Source organism: Anolis carolinensis, chromosome 5, assembly GCF_035594765.1.
Source record: "Anolis carolinensis isolate JA03-04 chromosome 5, rAnoCar3.1.pri, whole genome shotgun sequence".
NCBI lineage: Eukaryota > Metazoa > Chordata > Lepidosauria > Squamata > Dactyloidae > Anolis > Anolis carolinensis.
Genome location: NC_085845.1, coordinates 27142082 through 27156949, shown reverse-complemented (window position 1 = coordinate 27156949; position 14868 = coordinate 27142082). Strand labels below are relative to the sequence as shown.

At 38.5% G+C, this 14868-nt stretch overlaps 1 protein-coding gene across 2 annotated transcripts in view; it reads left to right on the top strand.

Annotated features, from left to right (window-relative positions):
* Window positions 1–14868, top strand: part of ppa2 (inorganic pyrophosphatase 2) — a 46228-nt gene that overhangs the window by 2698 nt on the left and 28662 nt on the right. Inside the window, exons 2-7 of one of the 2 annotated variants that reach the window (XM_008119199.2) lie at window positions 1347–1411; window positions 4798–4842; window positions 6829–6882; window positions 9559–9678; window positions 11937–12023; window positions 12521–12647. In XM_008119199.2, the coding sequence (XP_008117406.2) occupies window positions 1347–1411; window positions 4798–4842; window positions 6829–6882; window positions 9559–9678; window positions 11937–12023; window positions 12521–12647 (498 nt within the window). The remainder of the gene's footprint in view (window positions 1–1346; window positions 1412–4797; window positions 4843–6828; window positions 6883–9558; window positions 9679–11936; window positions 12024–12520; window positions 12648–14868) is intronic. The other variant, XM_062982620.1, reaches the window with a different exon arrangement.

Sequence of the window (14868 nt, the reverse complement as noted above, 5' to 3'; positions counted from 1 at the left end):
TCATACATCAAGGCAACCACTGACCACATAGGGAAGCTGATGAAGAAACACAACCTACAAACTATCTACGGACCCACTAAGAAAATCCAACAAATGCTACGTTCAGCGAAGGACAAGAGGGATGCTCTCACCTCTGCAAGAATCTACCGTATACCATGCAGCTGTGGACAAGTCTACATAACTCAACCAGAGAAGTCAGCCATAGCAGAACACTTGATGGACCAACCTGGACACAGCATATTATTTGAGACCAGAGAAATGATGGGCCACTCCAACAACCACTATGTCAGTCTACACAGTGAAGCCATTGAAATCCACAGGCATGTGGACAATTTCAATAGAAAGGAGGAAACCATGAACATGAACAGAATCTGGCTACCAGTCTTAACAAACTCTAAAATCAGGACAGTAAACAAAGAACAACACTCTGAAAACAGGTGAATTCCAGACATGAAACAATCTGGACCAGCTAATATCTCCCAACAAAGATTCCCCCAAGCAGGAAGCAGCCAGCCTTTGAAGCTGCAAGCCTATTCAATGCTAATCAAGGTGGCCAATTACAACATCCACACTTGCCTCAGGCAGACAAGAGTTCTTTCTCCCATCCTGGTAATTCTACAGGTATATAAACCCCACTTGCCTAGTTTCCAACAGACCTCACATCTTCTGAGGATGCCTGTCATAGATGTGGGTGAAACGCCAGGAGAGAATGCTTTTGGAGCATGGCCATACGCCCGGAAAACTCACAACAACACAATATTCATAGCTGAGAAATCTGGCAAACTGAAAAAAAATCTCTTGACATTGAGATATTTGTATTTTTGTATGGCTTTACTGGATAATAAGGTCCAATTTGAATTGTCAATCTTGTCTTGACATTTGTCCCGGATCTGCTTGTTTGCATACCTTCCTGCTTCAGAGAAAATAGGACACAATGTTTAATTGGAAACTTTTTGGCTTGATTGCGTAGAACAGAGAAAAAATGTGTGTGCTGCCAAAATACTAGGTTGATTAGACTGAGATGTCACCATTCGAATGCAATGCATATTTCACGGAATGAAGCAGGGTTTATTTTTTCAATGATGGGCGAATTTGTTTTAGGGGTGACATAGCCGCACTTGCATCCCTCAAATACATATTTTTATTATCCTGATCCCCCATTTCCACAGACATCCCTTTTCCCTCCAGGTGTTTTGGACTTCAACTCCCACAATTCCTAACAGCCGGTAGGCTGTTAGGAATTGTGGGAGTTGAAGTCCAAAACACCTGGAGGGCCGAAGTTTGCCCCTGTCTGATAAATAAAGTATTGTATATCTTTGCTTACAATATTTTCTTTAATTTTGTAGAGAATTCAAAAGGAAAATACATCTCTCCGTTCCATGACATTCCTCTCTGTGTTGGCTCAAATGAGGTAATTACCTTCTTCATTTGTGGAAGTTGCCGTGGGAAGATTAAACCTGCTAAGGGTTAAAAAAAAAAAGACAGTTCTGTTTTTCACTTTTAGCTTTCAAGGCATAGATCAGTCAAGCTTCTAAACGTTTGATTGTTATCCACTTCTCAGGCCATCCTATGTCATTGGGTTCTGAGAAACAGGTTTAATCATTTCTGAACTGTAATCTCAAACCTGCAGAGGTCAGGAGACCTTATTAAAAGCTAGATGGCCTGCTCAAATTCTACTTTCTAAAGTCGAGTTCACAGCAGTATCTGCGGGGTGTGTTTTGATGCACTCAAGTAGTCGACTCGAAGGAAACATGAAACATTGTTATGGAGAAATCAGACCCCCAAATTATGAATTATTATCTGTGTCTCCATTGAGATATACAGCCAGTACTCTGTATATTGGATTTTTCCTTGCTTGCTTGTAATCTTTCATGAGTTTCCTTGGAATGTTGCCCCACCACATCCAGACCTTCAGGAGATAACCCCACAATTGTCATAATCCCCAAACAATACCTCCACACATCTAACAATGGAGCCAAACCAGAAGTTGTCCAATTCCCTCTATGTTTTTCTCCTGGGAGCCCATTCAGGCTGGCTAACACCCATTGCTACCCATTGTTTTTTTTGGAAATAGCAACCTTCTACAAGCCTCCTATACTAGTTATTTGTTATGTGCATAATTCAGATTGCTTACTGCGTTGTATATGTGTATATTGGTATGCAGCTTTACCTTAACTCTATGTTGTGGGAGGGACTGCAGACCATGTGACCCAGATCTGGGACTAGTCAGACCTGAGACTCCATTTTAGAGCAGAGACGCCATTCGACTCTCAGACTGTACAGACTCTGTTAGACTCTGAGAGATGCTTTAGACTTTGGACTGCTAAGAGTAAACACGTGCTGTTGATTGTAAAAAAGATGCCCTGTGTCATCTGCACAGAGAAACTATCTCAAACATATCTGGAACTGGAATGATAAGCTATGTACCTGTGTTATGCTGAACACATGAATGTTGTGAGTAAACCAAATAGGTTATTTTACCAAAGCCTACTTCATTTCTGTCTGTTGAGTGCATGAAAACTAGTTGTTTTATGGGAGAGTAGATATATTTTTGGGCATGGATAAACATTTCTGAAACACTGCTGTTTTTATGCACTGGCATGTTCTCTGTTTTTCTGACAGATCAGAGACAATAATAATAAAGAAATAAATAATAAAACTTTATTTATATACCGCCCTATCTCCCGGATGGGACTCAGTCATAAAAGCAACACAAACATTACATAACAACATAATAACACATTATTAAGCAAAGTAAAATAATACAATTATTAGGGTCAGTCTAATAACTGAAGACATTGCCTTGCATATTACATTGTATACTATATGAGAAGATTATACTCAAATGGGTTTTTGACTCTTCTCTGAAAGATCAAACTTTTCCGAAAGGTTTAATCTCCAAATGGTTGTGAATGCCATTTTCCAGAATGTTCACCAGCACGGACCATTGGCTGGCTGGGGAAACTACTTTAATTAGCATCCATTACCCCAAACCCACCCACATTCTCTCCTTCACACACCCAATGAGAGGCAGAACCAGCAACGGTCACAAAACCTCAATATCTGAGTAATGACAATTTATTACACTTCCCTCCAAACCTGGAGGCCAGTTGGCAACAACGACAGAAAGTGCATCCCAGCCAACCAGCCTGCAGATCCTACCCTGTCATGACTTGGACCAATGGAAACTCGGGGAAGCAGAAGCCCCTTGTTTCAAACTGCTGTCAAAGTTCTATAAGTATTTTTGTATGTTTGCATTGGGCTGTGTCAGTTTTTTGGAGGGCTATCCCCACTAACATCCTCTATGGCAATTGAGGATAAAACCTCTCAGCCTTTCCGTGTCTTATTTGGTCCTTTGGAAGCTTGGAACTCCAGGCCCCAAACCCACAAATTTTGTGGAGCTGAAATCACATAGCATACTGATTAGGGGTGCATTCTTAAGTAGTCCTGGGGTGCTTATCTGGGGCAAGGGAAACTGTTCCAGTGCTGTTGTTATTTCTGTTACATAGACCTGGTTTGAATGTGTTATTTCCTGTTTAATTGTGTGGTACTTACTTTGAAAGTAGGCATTGCACTCCAGAAACTTCATTTTTGTGGCTGCCAAAAACAATGTGGAATTGATTGAGACTCTATTAGATATTCATTGAAAAACTAAAGCAAGATGTGCTGCAGGATGTTCCGCAAAAACAAAGTTTTTGCAATTTAATAAACCTTTTGCTAATTTTTGTGCTAGAACCAATTAGGAAATGACATTTATGGCCCAGGAACAAAAATTGTGCCACATAGTGTAATATTGGACTGCTTACAGAAGGAGCAATGAAAGGAGCCAGCTTGCATTTGACAGCCTTTCTGATGGGCATAATGTTTGGCAGAGCATTACATGTAGACATTGCCAAGATCATCCCCAGCTTCTGGGGAGCTTCAGCTAGTCCCAGTATCACAGAATCATACCATTGGAAGAGACCTCAAAGCCCATCTAACCCAACCCTGTTCTGTCATGCAGAAATACTCAATCAAAGCACTCCGACAGATGTCCATCCAACCTTTGTTTTAAAACCTCCAGAGAAGGAGGCTCCATCACACTCCAAGGCAGTCTATTTCACTGTTGAATAGCATGTCAGGACATTTTTTAATAATGTTTAGGTAGAATCTCTTTCCCTGTAGTTCGTATCCAAATTCAGTGTTGCTCAGTTCAGTAGAGTGCAAGCTTTCCATAGATAAGGTTTCCAGTTCAATTCATATCATTACCCTGTATTGCTGAAAAAAAATCACTGGTGTCCAAAGTGAATCACTGGTGGCCAAAGTGAAGAAGCTTCCTCTGTAGTTCATCTATAAACCGTGGAAAGAAATGGTGGTTATTTTGAATTTTTTTCACCACTCAGATAATCTGGCCGAATTTATGGATGTATGCATCTTTCACAGACTGGAAAGTGGTTTTATCTGCTTTCCCATACCAGCCAAGTTGCTCAGCCCAGTTATAAAGAACTGGGCTTTATATTTCATTCTGTGTTGAGGTTCGAGGATTTAGCCATATTATTTCCATAAAAGAATAAGTATATATTATACAGCCAAATCCAATACAAATTGACTTTAGTATTCAGTTGGATTCAGTATATCTTTTCTAGTAAATGTGAAAAGAATTGCAACCTCAATTTTACCTTAATTGAACTTGATTCCTGTACTTGATGGTTTTTATTAAATTATTATTTATTTTTGATACTACTTTGTTATAAATTTCAGTCTTTGTGAATAAACTGTATTGTGTATACAGTGTTGTTTTTCTGTTTCCCGACATAGGTTCAGGAAATTCCTGCAAAAAAATCAAGGACTTCTGGAAATGAGGTATGATTGCAACAAAACTGTTTGCTGTGATACCATTGGGATACCATATGGATAGGGGAGCATGTTTTAAAACTCATAATTGATTACTCTTGAAGAGCTATGGTCTTTTAGGTTCCTCGTGTGGAAACCTTGGTAGAGGAGAATAGATGTGTGCAAAGTCTATGAGTTGAAAAGAGGGTTTTTTGGTACTTTCTGTATCTTGCATCTACTAGGTGAATTCCCAGTTAAAAATTCAAAGACTTCACCAATATTCCTGGTGGGCACTTGAATCATACCTCAGAAAGCAAGTACTTGGAAGTTTTTAAAGTTATGTATTTGAACCAAAGCCTCAATATCGCATCACTAGCATTGTTACTGGCTTCTGGTTGCTCTTGTCCAGAAAGTAACTTCACCAGTTCTGCAAAATGCTCCGAAAGCAACAGTTCCCATATCTGCAAAATGCTTTGACATATATGCCAAGGCTATACCTCATTTAGAAAAGGTGTAAAGACTTTCCTATTTGAAAGAGCCTTTAACTGAACCCAGCACTTTATGGTCATGTGGGATTTTCAATTTCATTTTAATCTTTTTATGGTTTATAATTTGGATGCTGTGGAGCATTCCTGGATCTTTTACTATTGGTTTCAGATAATGATTTTATCCATTATGTATTTTTAAGATGTTGTGAGCCACCTGAATAAAGGTGGCATAGAAATCAACTAAATAAATAAAAACATATCTAAAGGACACTGCAGCATTATTATTATGTTTAATTATACCCCACCTTTTCTCTCCACAGGGTGGTAGTGCATTTCACATATATATTAGGGTCTATTGTAATGAGTATCTAACAATAGCATTCTTCATCATTGCAATAGGACTACATATCAAGTCAGATTTTTTCATAGACTTATAGAATAATAGTATCCAACATATGCCTTTGCAAAGAAGGTGTTACTTGGCATTAAACTACATAAAAACAAATGGGGGTTTATTTAACTTTCCATTGGAACCAATAGTTATTTATTTATTTATTTCTCACATTTATATCCCGCCCTTCTCACCCGAAGGGACTCAGGGCGGCCTACAACAGTGGCAACAATTAGATGCCCATACAAACCAATATAAAACAGCACATAAAACAGTTAAAACTATTAAAATACATTATGAATTAAAAATATACATTTCAGACATAAAATCAGATCCGTTCTTCCTCATGCTTTGTCTATAGTTCAGTCCGTGTCATTTTCACCATTTATTGATTAAAAACCTGGGCACACAGCCATATTTTTAAGGGTTGGAATTTGACGCATCTCTCTTGGGAGGGTGTTCAGGGAGATTGTTCAGTTGACTCTGTCATCCTTTTTGCCAAAGGATTCCTAATCAGGGATTTGCACCAGCAACTAATTTGCTACAGAAAGAGTTTTAAGAAAGACAAAAGATGCTCATTGAAATAGCTTTCCATAAATAGAATTTGGCCAAGCACTTCATACGCATGACTGAGAACCAGGCATATTCATTCTGAATGATTTACATCTGCAATTCACAGCATCTTCTTCCAGATCCTGTCCCAGTGGCCTTATCAAAGACAGCTTTTGTTTTGGGAGTGGAATCAAATCATCTGCAGAGTTGAGGGAGCCAACTAGAGAAGGAAGATCTTCACTATTCTCTGTGGATTTCTGCCTCACTATTCTCATGGATCAGAGATATTTATTTTATACAGATCTTAAAACAGGATGGGCAAAATTAGGCTGTTGAGCTATTTTGAGCAGCATTTCCCAACATTACTCATTCAGCTGAAATGATCCATCTCTCTCTTGATATAAAACCATGAGAATGAGTTTATGTCTCAGGAACAGAAAGCTGTTCAGCCACTGTTAGCTAGGAAAATGCTTAAGGTTTCCCATGAGCCCTGAAGTGGATCTGTGTCATTTTCACTGTGTGTTTTAACATCCTTTTGTTTCATTTCCCATTAATATTTCTTCCTTTTTAAACTTCTTTTTTAAGACCATCTTTAACATGATTGTGGAAGTGCCTCGTTGGACAAATGCTAAAATGGAGGTAACATGAACAAGGCATAACCAGAGCTCTTAAAACAGCTTACAAACAATGGGATGTGCATCCAAACAATTATCCTGGCAACCTCACAGAAGTCCTCCAGCTTAGGGTTCTAGCCAATCAACTATGCCGTCTTCCAAACCTTGGAAAAGTGATTATTTAGGACTCAAAGGATTCAGTTCGGCATTCTTGGAGTTGTTGTCCGGAAATATAGTTTCCAAATCTTTTAACAATATTATATCATGAGCATGATCATATCTCATCCCATGCCTTTCATTTGTCTTGGTCTGTTTCAGGTTGAAAACCAAAAGGTGACCAGGAAATCTGTTGCCGTCTGATAGGCAGCATATCCACTCTTAGCTTTATAGTCACTGCTCCCATACGTCTTCCAAATTGTTCAGGGTCCATCAAGGTCCTGGACTTCTATTTCCAACAGAGGTTCAGCACCAGGGGCAACTGTGAGATGAGTCGCTATAACTAAAACCAGGGGTCCCCAAACTAAGGCCCGGGGGCCAGATGTGGCCCTCCAAGGTCATTTACCTGGCCCCCACCCTCAGTTTTATAATATAATATTTTATATCATTTTAAATAATATAATATATTGTATATACATATAATATTGATAATAATATTATGTCATACAATATAATACTAATAATAATACCATATAATAATATTAATTATATGTTATATATGACATATAATATTACAGTACACTGGTATAGTTCAATATAGTCATATATAATGCTAATATTGTGCTATGCTAATAATATAATATATTGTATGTACATACAGCTGCTCTGAGTCCCCTTCGGGGTGAGAAGGGCGGGATATAAATGTAGTAAATAAATGTAGTAAATGAATAAATAGATAATTTTAGACTTAAGCTCGCCCAAAGTCTGAAATGACTTGAAGGCACACAACAATAACAATCCTAATTAACTTGACTATCTCATTGGCCAGAAGCAGGCCCACCTTTCCCATTGAAATCCTGATAGGTTTGCGTTGGTTATAATTGTTTTATTTTTAAATATTGTATTGTTCTTTCATTGTTGTTGTTTTGCACTACAAATAAGACACGTGCAGTGTGCATAGGTATTTGTTCAGGGTTTTTTAAAAAATAATAATTCGGCCCCTCCACAGTCTCAAGGATTGTGGACTGGCCCTCTGCTTTAAAAGTTTGGGTACCCCTGACTAAAACTAAGAACAGATGCACTAATCTAATAGCAGCAGCTGTTCCCATGTTCAACTGACGCTTGAATGATCTGTGTCTCACCTTGAACACACATAGACTTCATAGGTAGCCCCTCATACTTGGACTGGTTTGTGATTCCTTCATATCCTGTCCTCTCCTTACTATCTACAATTTCCATACTAATGTGCTATCATTAGCACATTAGTATGGAAGAGCAGCTGTCAAGGATTCATGGGCTGCACTGGCCTCTGTCAATAGATCTTGGAAGTCCATATCCCCTGCTGCACTTTCATAAAATTTTCTATGTTTGTCACCCTAGGCCTTCTAGGTAGCATGAAAAAGGACATACATGGAAGTTATTTCTGACAAAAGTTATCTTGTAGACTCTGTCCAATAGATCCTTTTGAAAATTGCACAGTCCCATTACACACAAGAGCCTCTAAGAAACATTAGTGCTACTAAGGAATTTCGATTTTGCCATTGATTTCTAATTGTCGTAGATGAGCAGTTTCAGTTGCTGCTGAAGGATTGAGTTTTGGCCATTGCTTTCCTATTGCAGTGTAAGTCAAAGAGTAATACAGTGAGTCCTCAGGCCCCTTCCACACAGCTATATAAAATCCACATTGAACTGGATTATCTGACAGTGTGGACACAGATAATCCAGTTCAAAGGATTGTGGATTATCTGCCTTGATTATCTGGGTTATATGGCTGGGTGGAAGAGCCTGCTGAATCTATTGATATTTGGTCCCAGTACATCCCACAGATACCAGAATTTGTAGATGATCAAGCCCCATTGTATACAATTGTGTAGTAAAATCCCAACCCCTATTTTAAATGGTAAACAACTGAAATGAGTGTTGGAGGGTCCATGTTTGGTTGAATCCCTTGATGCAGAACCTGTAGGTATGAAGGGCGGACTGCTAGTGAACTTATTATTCAAGGGCATTTGCATAAACCTCATGATGTTAAGTGTGTCTTTGCATTTAAAACACTCCCATCTGAGAAATTTTTGGCACTGACACTGTGTAGGTTTTAAGTTCAAATGTATCTCTTTGCTTTTAGGACTTGGCTATTACCTCTTGGGTTTTAGATCTCTCTCCATTGTTTTAGTTTGATGAATTACTTTGAAATGTTTTATAATCATTTGAACAATTTTATTGTCTGTACCCTTCCTGAGATAGCTAAGTGGGGTGGGAGATTAATATTTAAATAAATATCTAAATGGGCTTTATTTTCAAGGGATTTTCTCCCAGATGCATTAAGTTTTTAAATTGTTTACATATGTCCTAAAATAAATATTCTGATTATTTCCAGCCCGCCTTTTTTCCTCCACCTTTGGAGATGGGGCAAACTACAGTGCAAATCTAAATACAAGCATGAGTCTGTGTTTAGTTGTTGTTTGTCATGGGAATCATTAGTTGAGCTACTTTACAGTAATCTTCTCTCTCCTGGACCCCCCTTTCTGTTTCACAACATGCTCAGATTGCCACGAAGGAGCCATTGAATCCCATTAAGCAGGACGTAAAGAAAGGCAAGCTGCGATACGTGGCAAATATCTTTCCCCACAAGGGCTGTATTTGGAATTACGGGGCCTTCCCGCAGGTAACATTGCTTTTGTTTTTGCCTTCCAGAATGTGGAAAGTTGTTCTGTCTTCTCAGCAAAGTCTTCTCATAAATCTTGTGTATTTTATGAGTACAAAGCGGTTCCAAGGAAAGCACTAACGTTTGGTAGAGTGGTGTGGTGGGGCTGGGGAGTCATTAGATAGTCTATTGTGCATAAAGCTTTAGATGAATCTGTGTTTAAAACTCAGACGTACGTTTCTGGAAATTGTAGCACACATGCAGCCTGTTTTATACTATACCAAGCTCAAAAAGTCTTGAGTTTGGGCCCAAAGTGGAAGAATAAGAGGTCCTTTGGTGTAATACACCTTCCTGTCATATTATTATTATTATTATTATTATTATTATTATTATTATTATTACTATTATTATTTGGCTATATCAGCCATCCAGGAATGTTGTAAACAATGATGGTCCTCCATATTTACATACAGGCAAACCTCATTTTTAAAAGCTTCTGGCAAAAAAGTTTTTATTACAAAGCCCTATAATATATTGTATCGGTTTTGTCATTAACCACTTTAGGTTAACAATAAATGAAATACAACAATACAGAATGGGGGACGCCTGGCTTGTGAAAAAGATCTTGGAGTCCTCGTGGACAACAAGTTAATCATGAGCCAACGATGTCATGTGGCAGCTTAAAAAGCCAATGGGATTTTGGCCTGCATAAATAGGAGTCTACTGTCTAGATCCAGGGAAGTCATGCTACCCCTCTATTCTGCCTTGGTCAGACCAGACCTGGAATACTGTGTCCAGTTCTGGGCACTGCAGTTTAAGGGAAATGTTGACAAGTTGGAATGTGTCCAGAGGGGAGCGACTAAAATGATCAAGGGTCTGGAGAACAAGCCCTATGAGGAGCGGCTTAAAGAACTGGGCATATTTAGCCTGCAGAAAAGAAGGCTAAGAGGAGACATGATAGCCATGTACAAATATGTGAGGGGAAGTCATAGGGAGGAGGGAGCAAGCTTGTTTTCTGCTGGCCTGGAGACAAGGACGCGGTACAATGTCTTCAAACTACAGGAAAGGAGATTCCATCTGAACAGGGATATTCTGCCCTGGAATGTGCTGGAGGCTCCTTTGGAGGCTTTTAAGCAAAGGCTTAATGGCCATCTGTCGGGGTGCTTTGAATGCGACTTTCCTGCTTCTTGGCAGGATGTTGGACTGGATGGCCCGTGAGGTCTCTTCCAACTCTTAAGATTCTGTGATTCTAGGTCTCTTTTTTGGTTCTCAACCTGTGGGTCCCCAAGTGTTTACCAGCTGTTAGGATTTCTGGGAGTTGAAAGCGAATACAGCCGTGGACCCACAGGTTGAGAACCACTGTTTTAGAGAGATAAAGCAGGGTCACAATGAAGATGATTATGATATAAACAATTATGTCTAACTTGGCTTTTTTAGCAGCATTTGAAAGGATGGGAGGATTGTTAAGGAGGACTGGAAAGAACATAGATTTACAGAAAAGGTTTTGCATTAAACAGTCAATTAAAGCTTGAACTGGGAAAGGATGGGTTCTGCTCTAGCCAATTCTCCTGTAGCTGTGAATGTCTGACTGCACCAGGCAGAGCTGCCTTTATAATCCTCAAGTGAAGATGTTTGGACAGTAAAAAGGAAAGGAAAGAAGACGGCAGATAAACTTGTCTCCTCTGATACCCCTAAGATCTTTTAAAAATGGCAACATTTAAATGAGGGAGATAAAGCAGGGTATAAAGAAATCATTATCATCATCGTCATCATCAGTGGTGAAGAATATAGCGAAGTGCAGATAAATATTATCTGGACGTCTTCATGATTCCTAAACTTCCTGTAAAGAAACAGAAATCATGTTGATGTATTTTATTTTATGTATTATGTATTTCATGAATGGCATCTTTGTGTGCTATTTTGTAAGCCGCCCCGAGTCCCTATAAGAGATACTAGTGGGGTATAAATAAAGTTTTATTATACTATTATTTTTAAATCCTGCCTACACATTTTCTGCCAATCTTTGTACTATGCCATGGTGATACCAGTGTACCTTGAGAGGCGGGTAACAAATAAAATTATTAATATTAAAATGTATAATCACTAATAACTATACTCCAGTGTAGTAGGAGAAATTAAAGTTACTAACAATTCTAGTTCATACAAGAAACCTAGATCTTGTTCCTCAGAATTTCAGTAACCAGTTCAGGTTAATCAGAAGCTAAACAATTATCTTAAATTTTATGTTTTTTACCCCTTTTTCTCTTTTCCTGCACCAGACTTGGGAAGATCCCAGCCATAAAGATGACAGCACTGGATGCTGTGGTGACAATGACCCCATTGATGTCTGTGAAATTGGTTCTCAGGTGTGTCTTAATATTGCCAAAGCTTATTTCGGATGTTCATATTTTTTTTCCAAAGTTTTGCTTTTTATTATAAAGTAGCGAATAGAAATCATATAAACAAGAGCTATTGGTTGATAAGATACTTGCTAACTTTTGTCTCTACTCCTTTGCTGAGATGTTGGAAACTGTACAAGGGGGAAGCAGGCCGAAGAACCCATTCAACTGGGAAGCAACTGCCATGATTCTTATTCTTTTATTATACTTATATCCCCCTTTCCCACAGCAAACTCATGGTGGTGTACATGGCTCTCTTTTTCACGTTTATCCTCAATAATCCTGTGAGGATTGAGAAAATTTACCTGGTTAAAGGTCATGACTCAGTGAGGACTAGAAATGGGATTTCCCATGTCTCAGTCCAACACTGTATAATTGCTGCATCCTACGGCTTTTGTTATCATTGGGAAGAATATTGTCTTTCCATGTATATTTTCTTATTCAGACATGCTCTGTGCTTTCAGGTTCGTGCAATTGGTGAGGTTGTTCAGGTCAAAGTCCTTGGCTTTCTAGGCCTCATTGATGAAGGTGAGACTGACTGGAAGATCATTGCAATCAGTGTAGATGACCCAGAATCCCAGAAAATCCATGGTAAGTATTTAACCTTCTATTAAATCATTCCTTTCACTGGGACTACAAGCCTAATTTGTTTTTATTTGTCACTAATTTCTCCTTTGGGCTTTTTCCGAGGTGTCAGTGGTTAAGTGCTAAAGATTGTTAATATAGATTCCTAAACCTGCATGTGTTTCTCATGGACTGTGAGGAGAAAGGAAACCTTGACAATTCACTGGATCAGGTTTGCTAAACAGATTTTGTCTGGGTTACCTTGTGGAATCTGAATGAGTAGCACAAACTATTTACTAGTCTTGTAATTATGTGTCATATCTTATACATAATGTAAATCATATTTTTATCAGAAGCTAAGGTATTTTGGATTAAAATACACTTCCAATTTCTCCTTTGGATTATAATCCAAAATACCTTAGCTTTTCATGCAGGTTTAGGAATCTATATTAACAATCTTTAACACTTAATCACTGACACTTCTGAAAATGCCCAAAGGAGAAATCGAAAGTGTATTTCAAGAAAGTAGTTCATTTTTCAGTTAAACGCAAATTTAGAAAAAATTACTTCTTCATTGTCAACCCTCCATATTTGGGAATACATCTATACTGTAGAATTAACGCAGTTTGACGCCACTTTCACTTCCATGGCTCAGTGTAGTTCGGTGCAGCACCAGCAGTCTTTGGCAGAAAAGGCTAAAGACTCTGCGAAACTAGAACTCCTTTAATTCTATAACGTTTAGTCATATCAATTAAAGTAGTGTCAAAATGCATTGTTTCTACAGTGTCAATGCATCCTGAGAGAGGATTATTGTTCTCATGCCTTTCTGATTTTGTCATGATCCAGCAGGATCCTTAAAACAATTTGAGATATACTTCGCATGAGCAGCCAGTATGTTGTATGGGTTTGAGTGTTAGACTACAACTCTGGGAAACTAAGGTTTCAATTCTTGCTCAGATATGGAAACCCACTCGCTGAGCTTGGGCAAGTCACATTCCTTCAGCCTTAGAGGAAGGTAAAAGCAAACCCCCTCTGAATATACCTTGCCAAGTAAAACCTGTGACAGCTTCACCTTAGAGTCTCCTTAAGTCATAAATATCATAATGTTTGGAATAACATGTAGAGACAGCCTATATAACTCAAACACACCAGGTCTTGAAAGCTTAGCAAGGTCAGTACTTGGATGCAGAGCCATCTAGTAATACCAGGTACTGCAGGCTATAGTTCAGAGGAAAGCAGTGGCAAACCACTTTTGAACATTCATTGCCCCTTTGAAATTTATGGGGTAGCTATAACTTGCCCAGCAACTTGAAAATTTGCATATATGTGTATACACGCACACACAATGTATTTATGTCCTTTTTTTGGACTTTATATAGCACATGGGCTGTTCAGTTATATGTAGAATTAGAAGATACTTTGGTAGTCAGAGGCAAAAATAAATCTGTGTTTGAAAAACCACATTTTTAATCTGTGAAATTAATGTAGTTCCTTTAAAAAGATTAACATTTCATGCCAGGATCTCTAAATGTTCCCACTTGGACTATCTTACTTATTTGCACAGGTGTGGTGGACTGGTAAGCATTTTTCAGTGAAAGCAATAAATGCCTTTCCAATGCTTGCTAAATTTTTCTCAGTTTTTTTTATTCATGACTTAATTTGTCTTTGAATAAATACTTGTTTAAATTGAATCCCTGCCTAGTACACTCTTCTGCTTCAAGTGCTGAGAAAGCTGTAACCCTCAGTTGTGACTGCCTCCTGTGATTGACAAGAACTTGGGATTGTGCCCAAGGGGGCACCAAGCATCTTCTAGAGAAGTCTTTGAGCATCCTTCACTTGTTTGTGTCTAAACTACTTACAATATTTGGATAAGAAACTGAAGATGGCACACACTCTCTCAGTTTCTCCCTCTCTCTTTGTATCCACACATACAAATATCTGCCATTCCTTTGGTACCCCAAGAATTTGCATTCATTCCTTTCCACTGGTTCTAATCTCTTTCAAGCTTCTTGACAGCCCACTAAATTGTAAATGTTTTGTTTGGCTTTTAACTGTTTGGTTTTTGTCTGTTTGAAAATAATGCTTTGGTTCTGTTCTTTTTTATTGTCTGCTTTTCTTATTAATCACCTTAGGAGTCAAGGTGGACAGAAAAACAATTTACAAATACTTGAAATAAATAAATACCCACACGGGTTTTTCATTCAGGTAGTCTTCCCATGAAGGATGGGTTGAAGCAAACAAGGTGTTC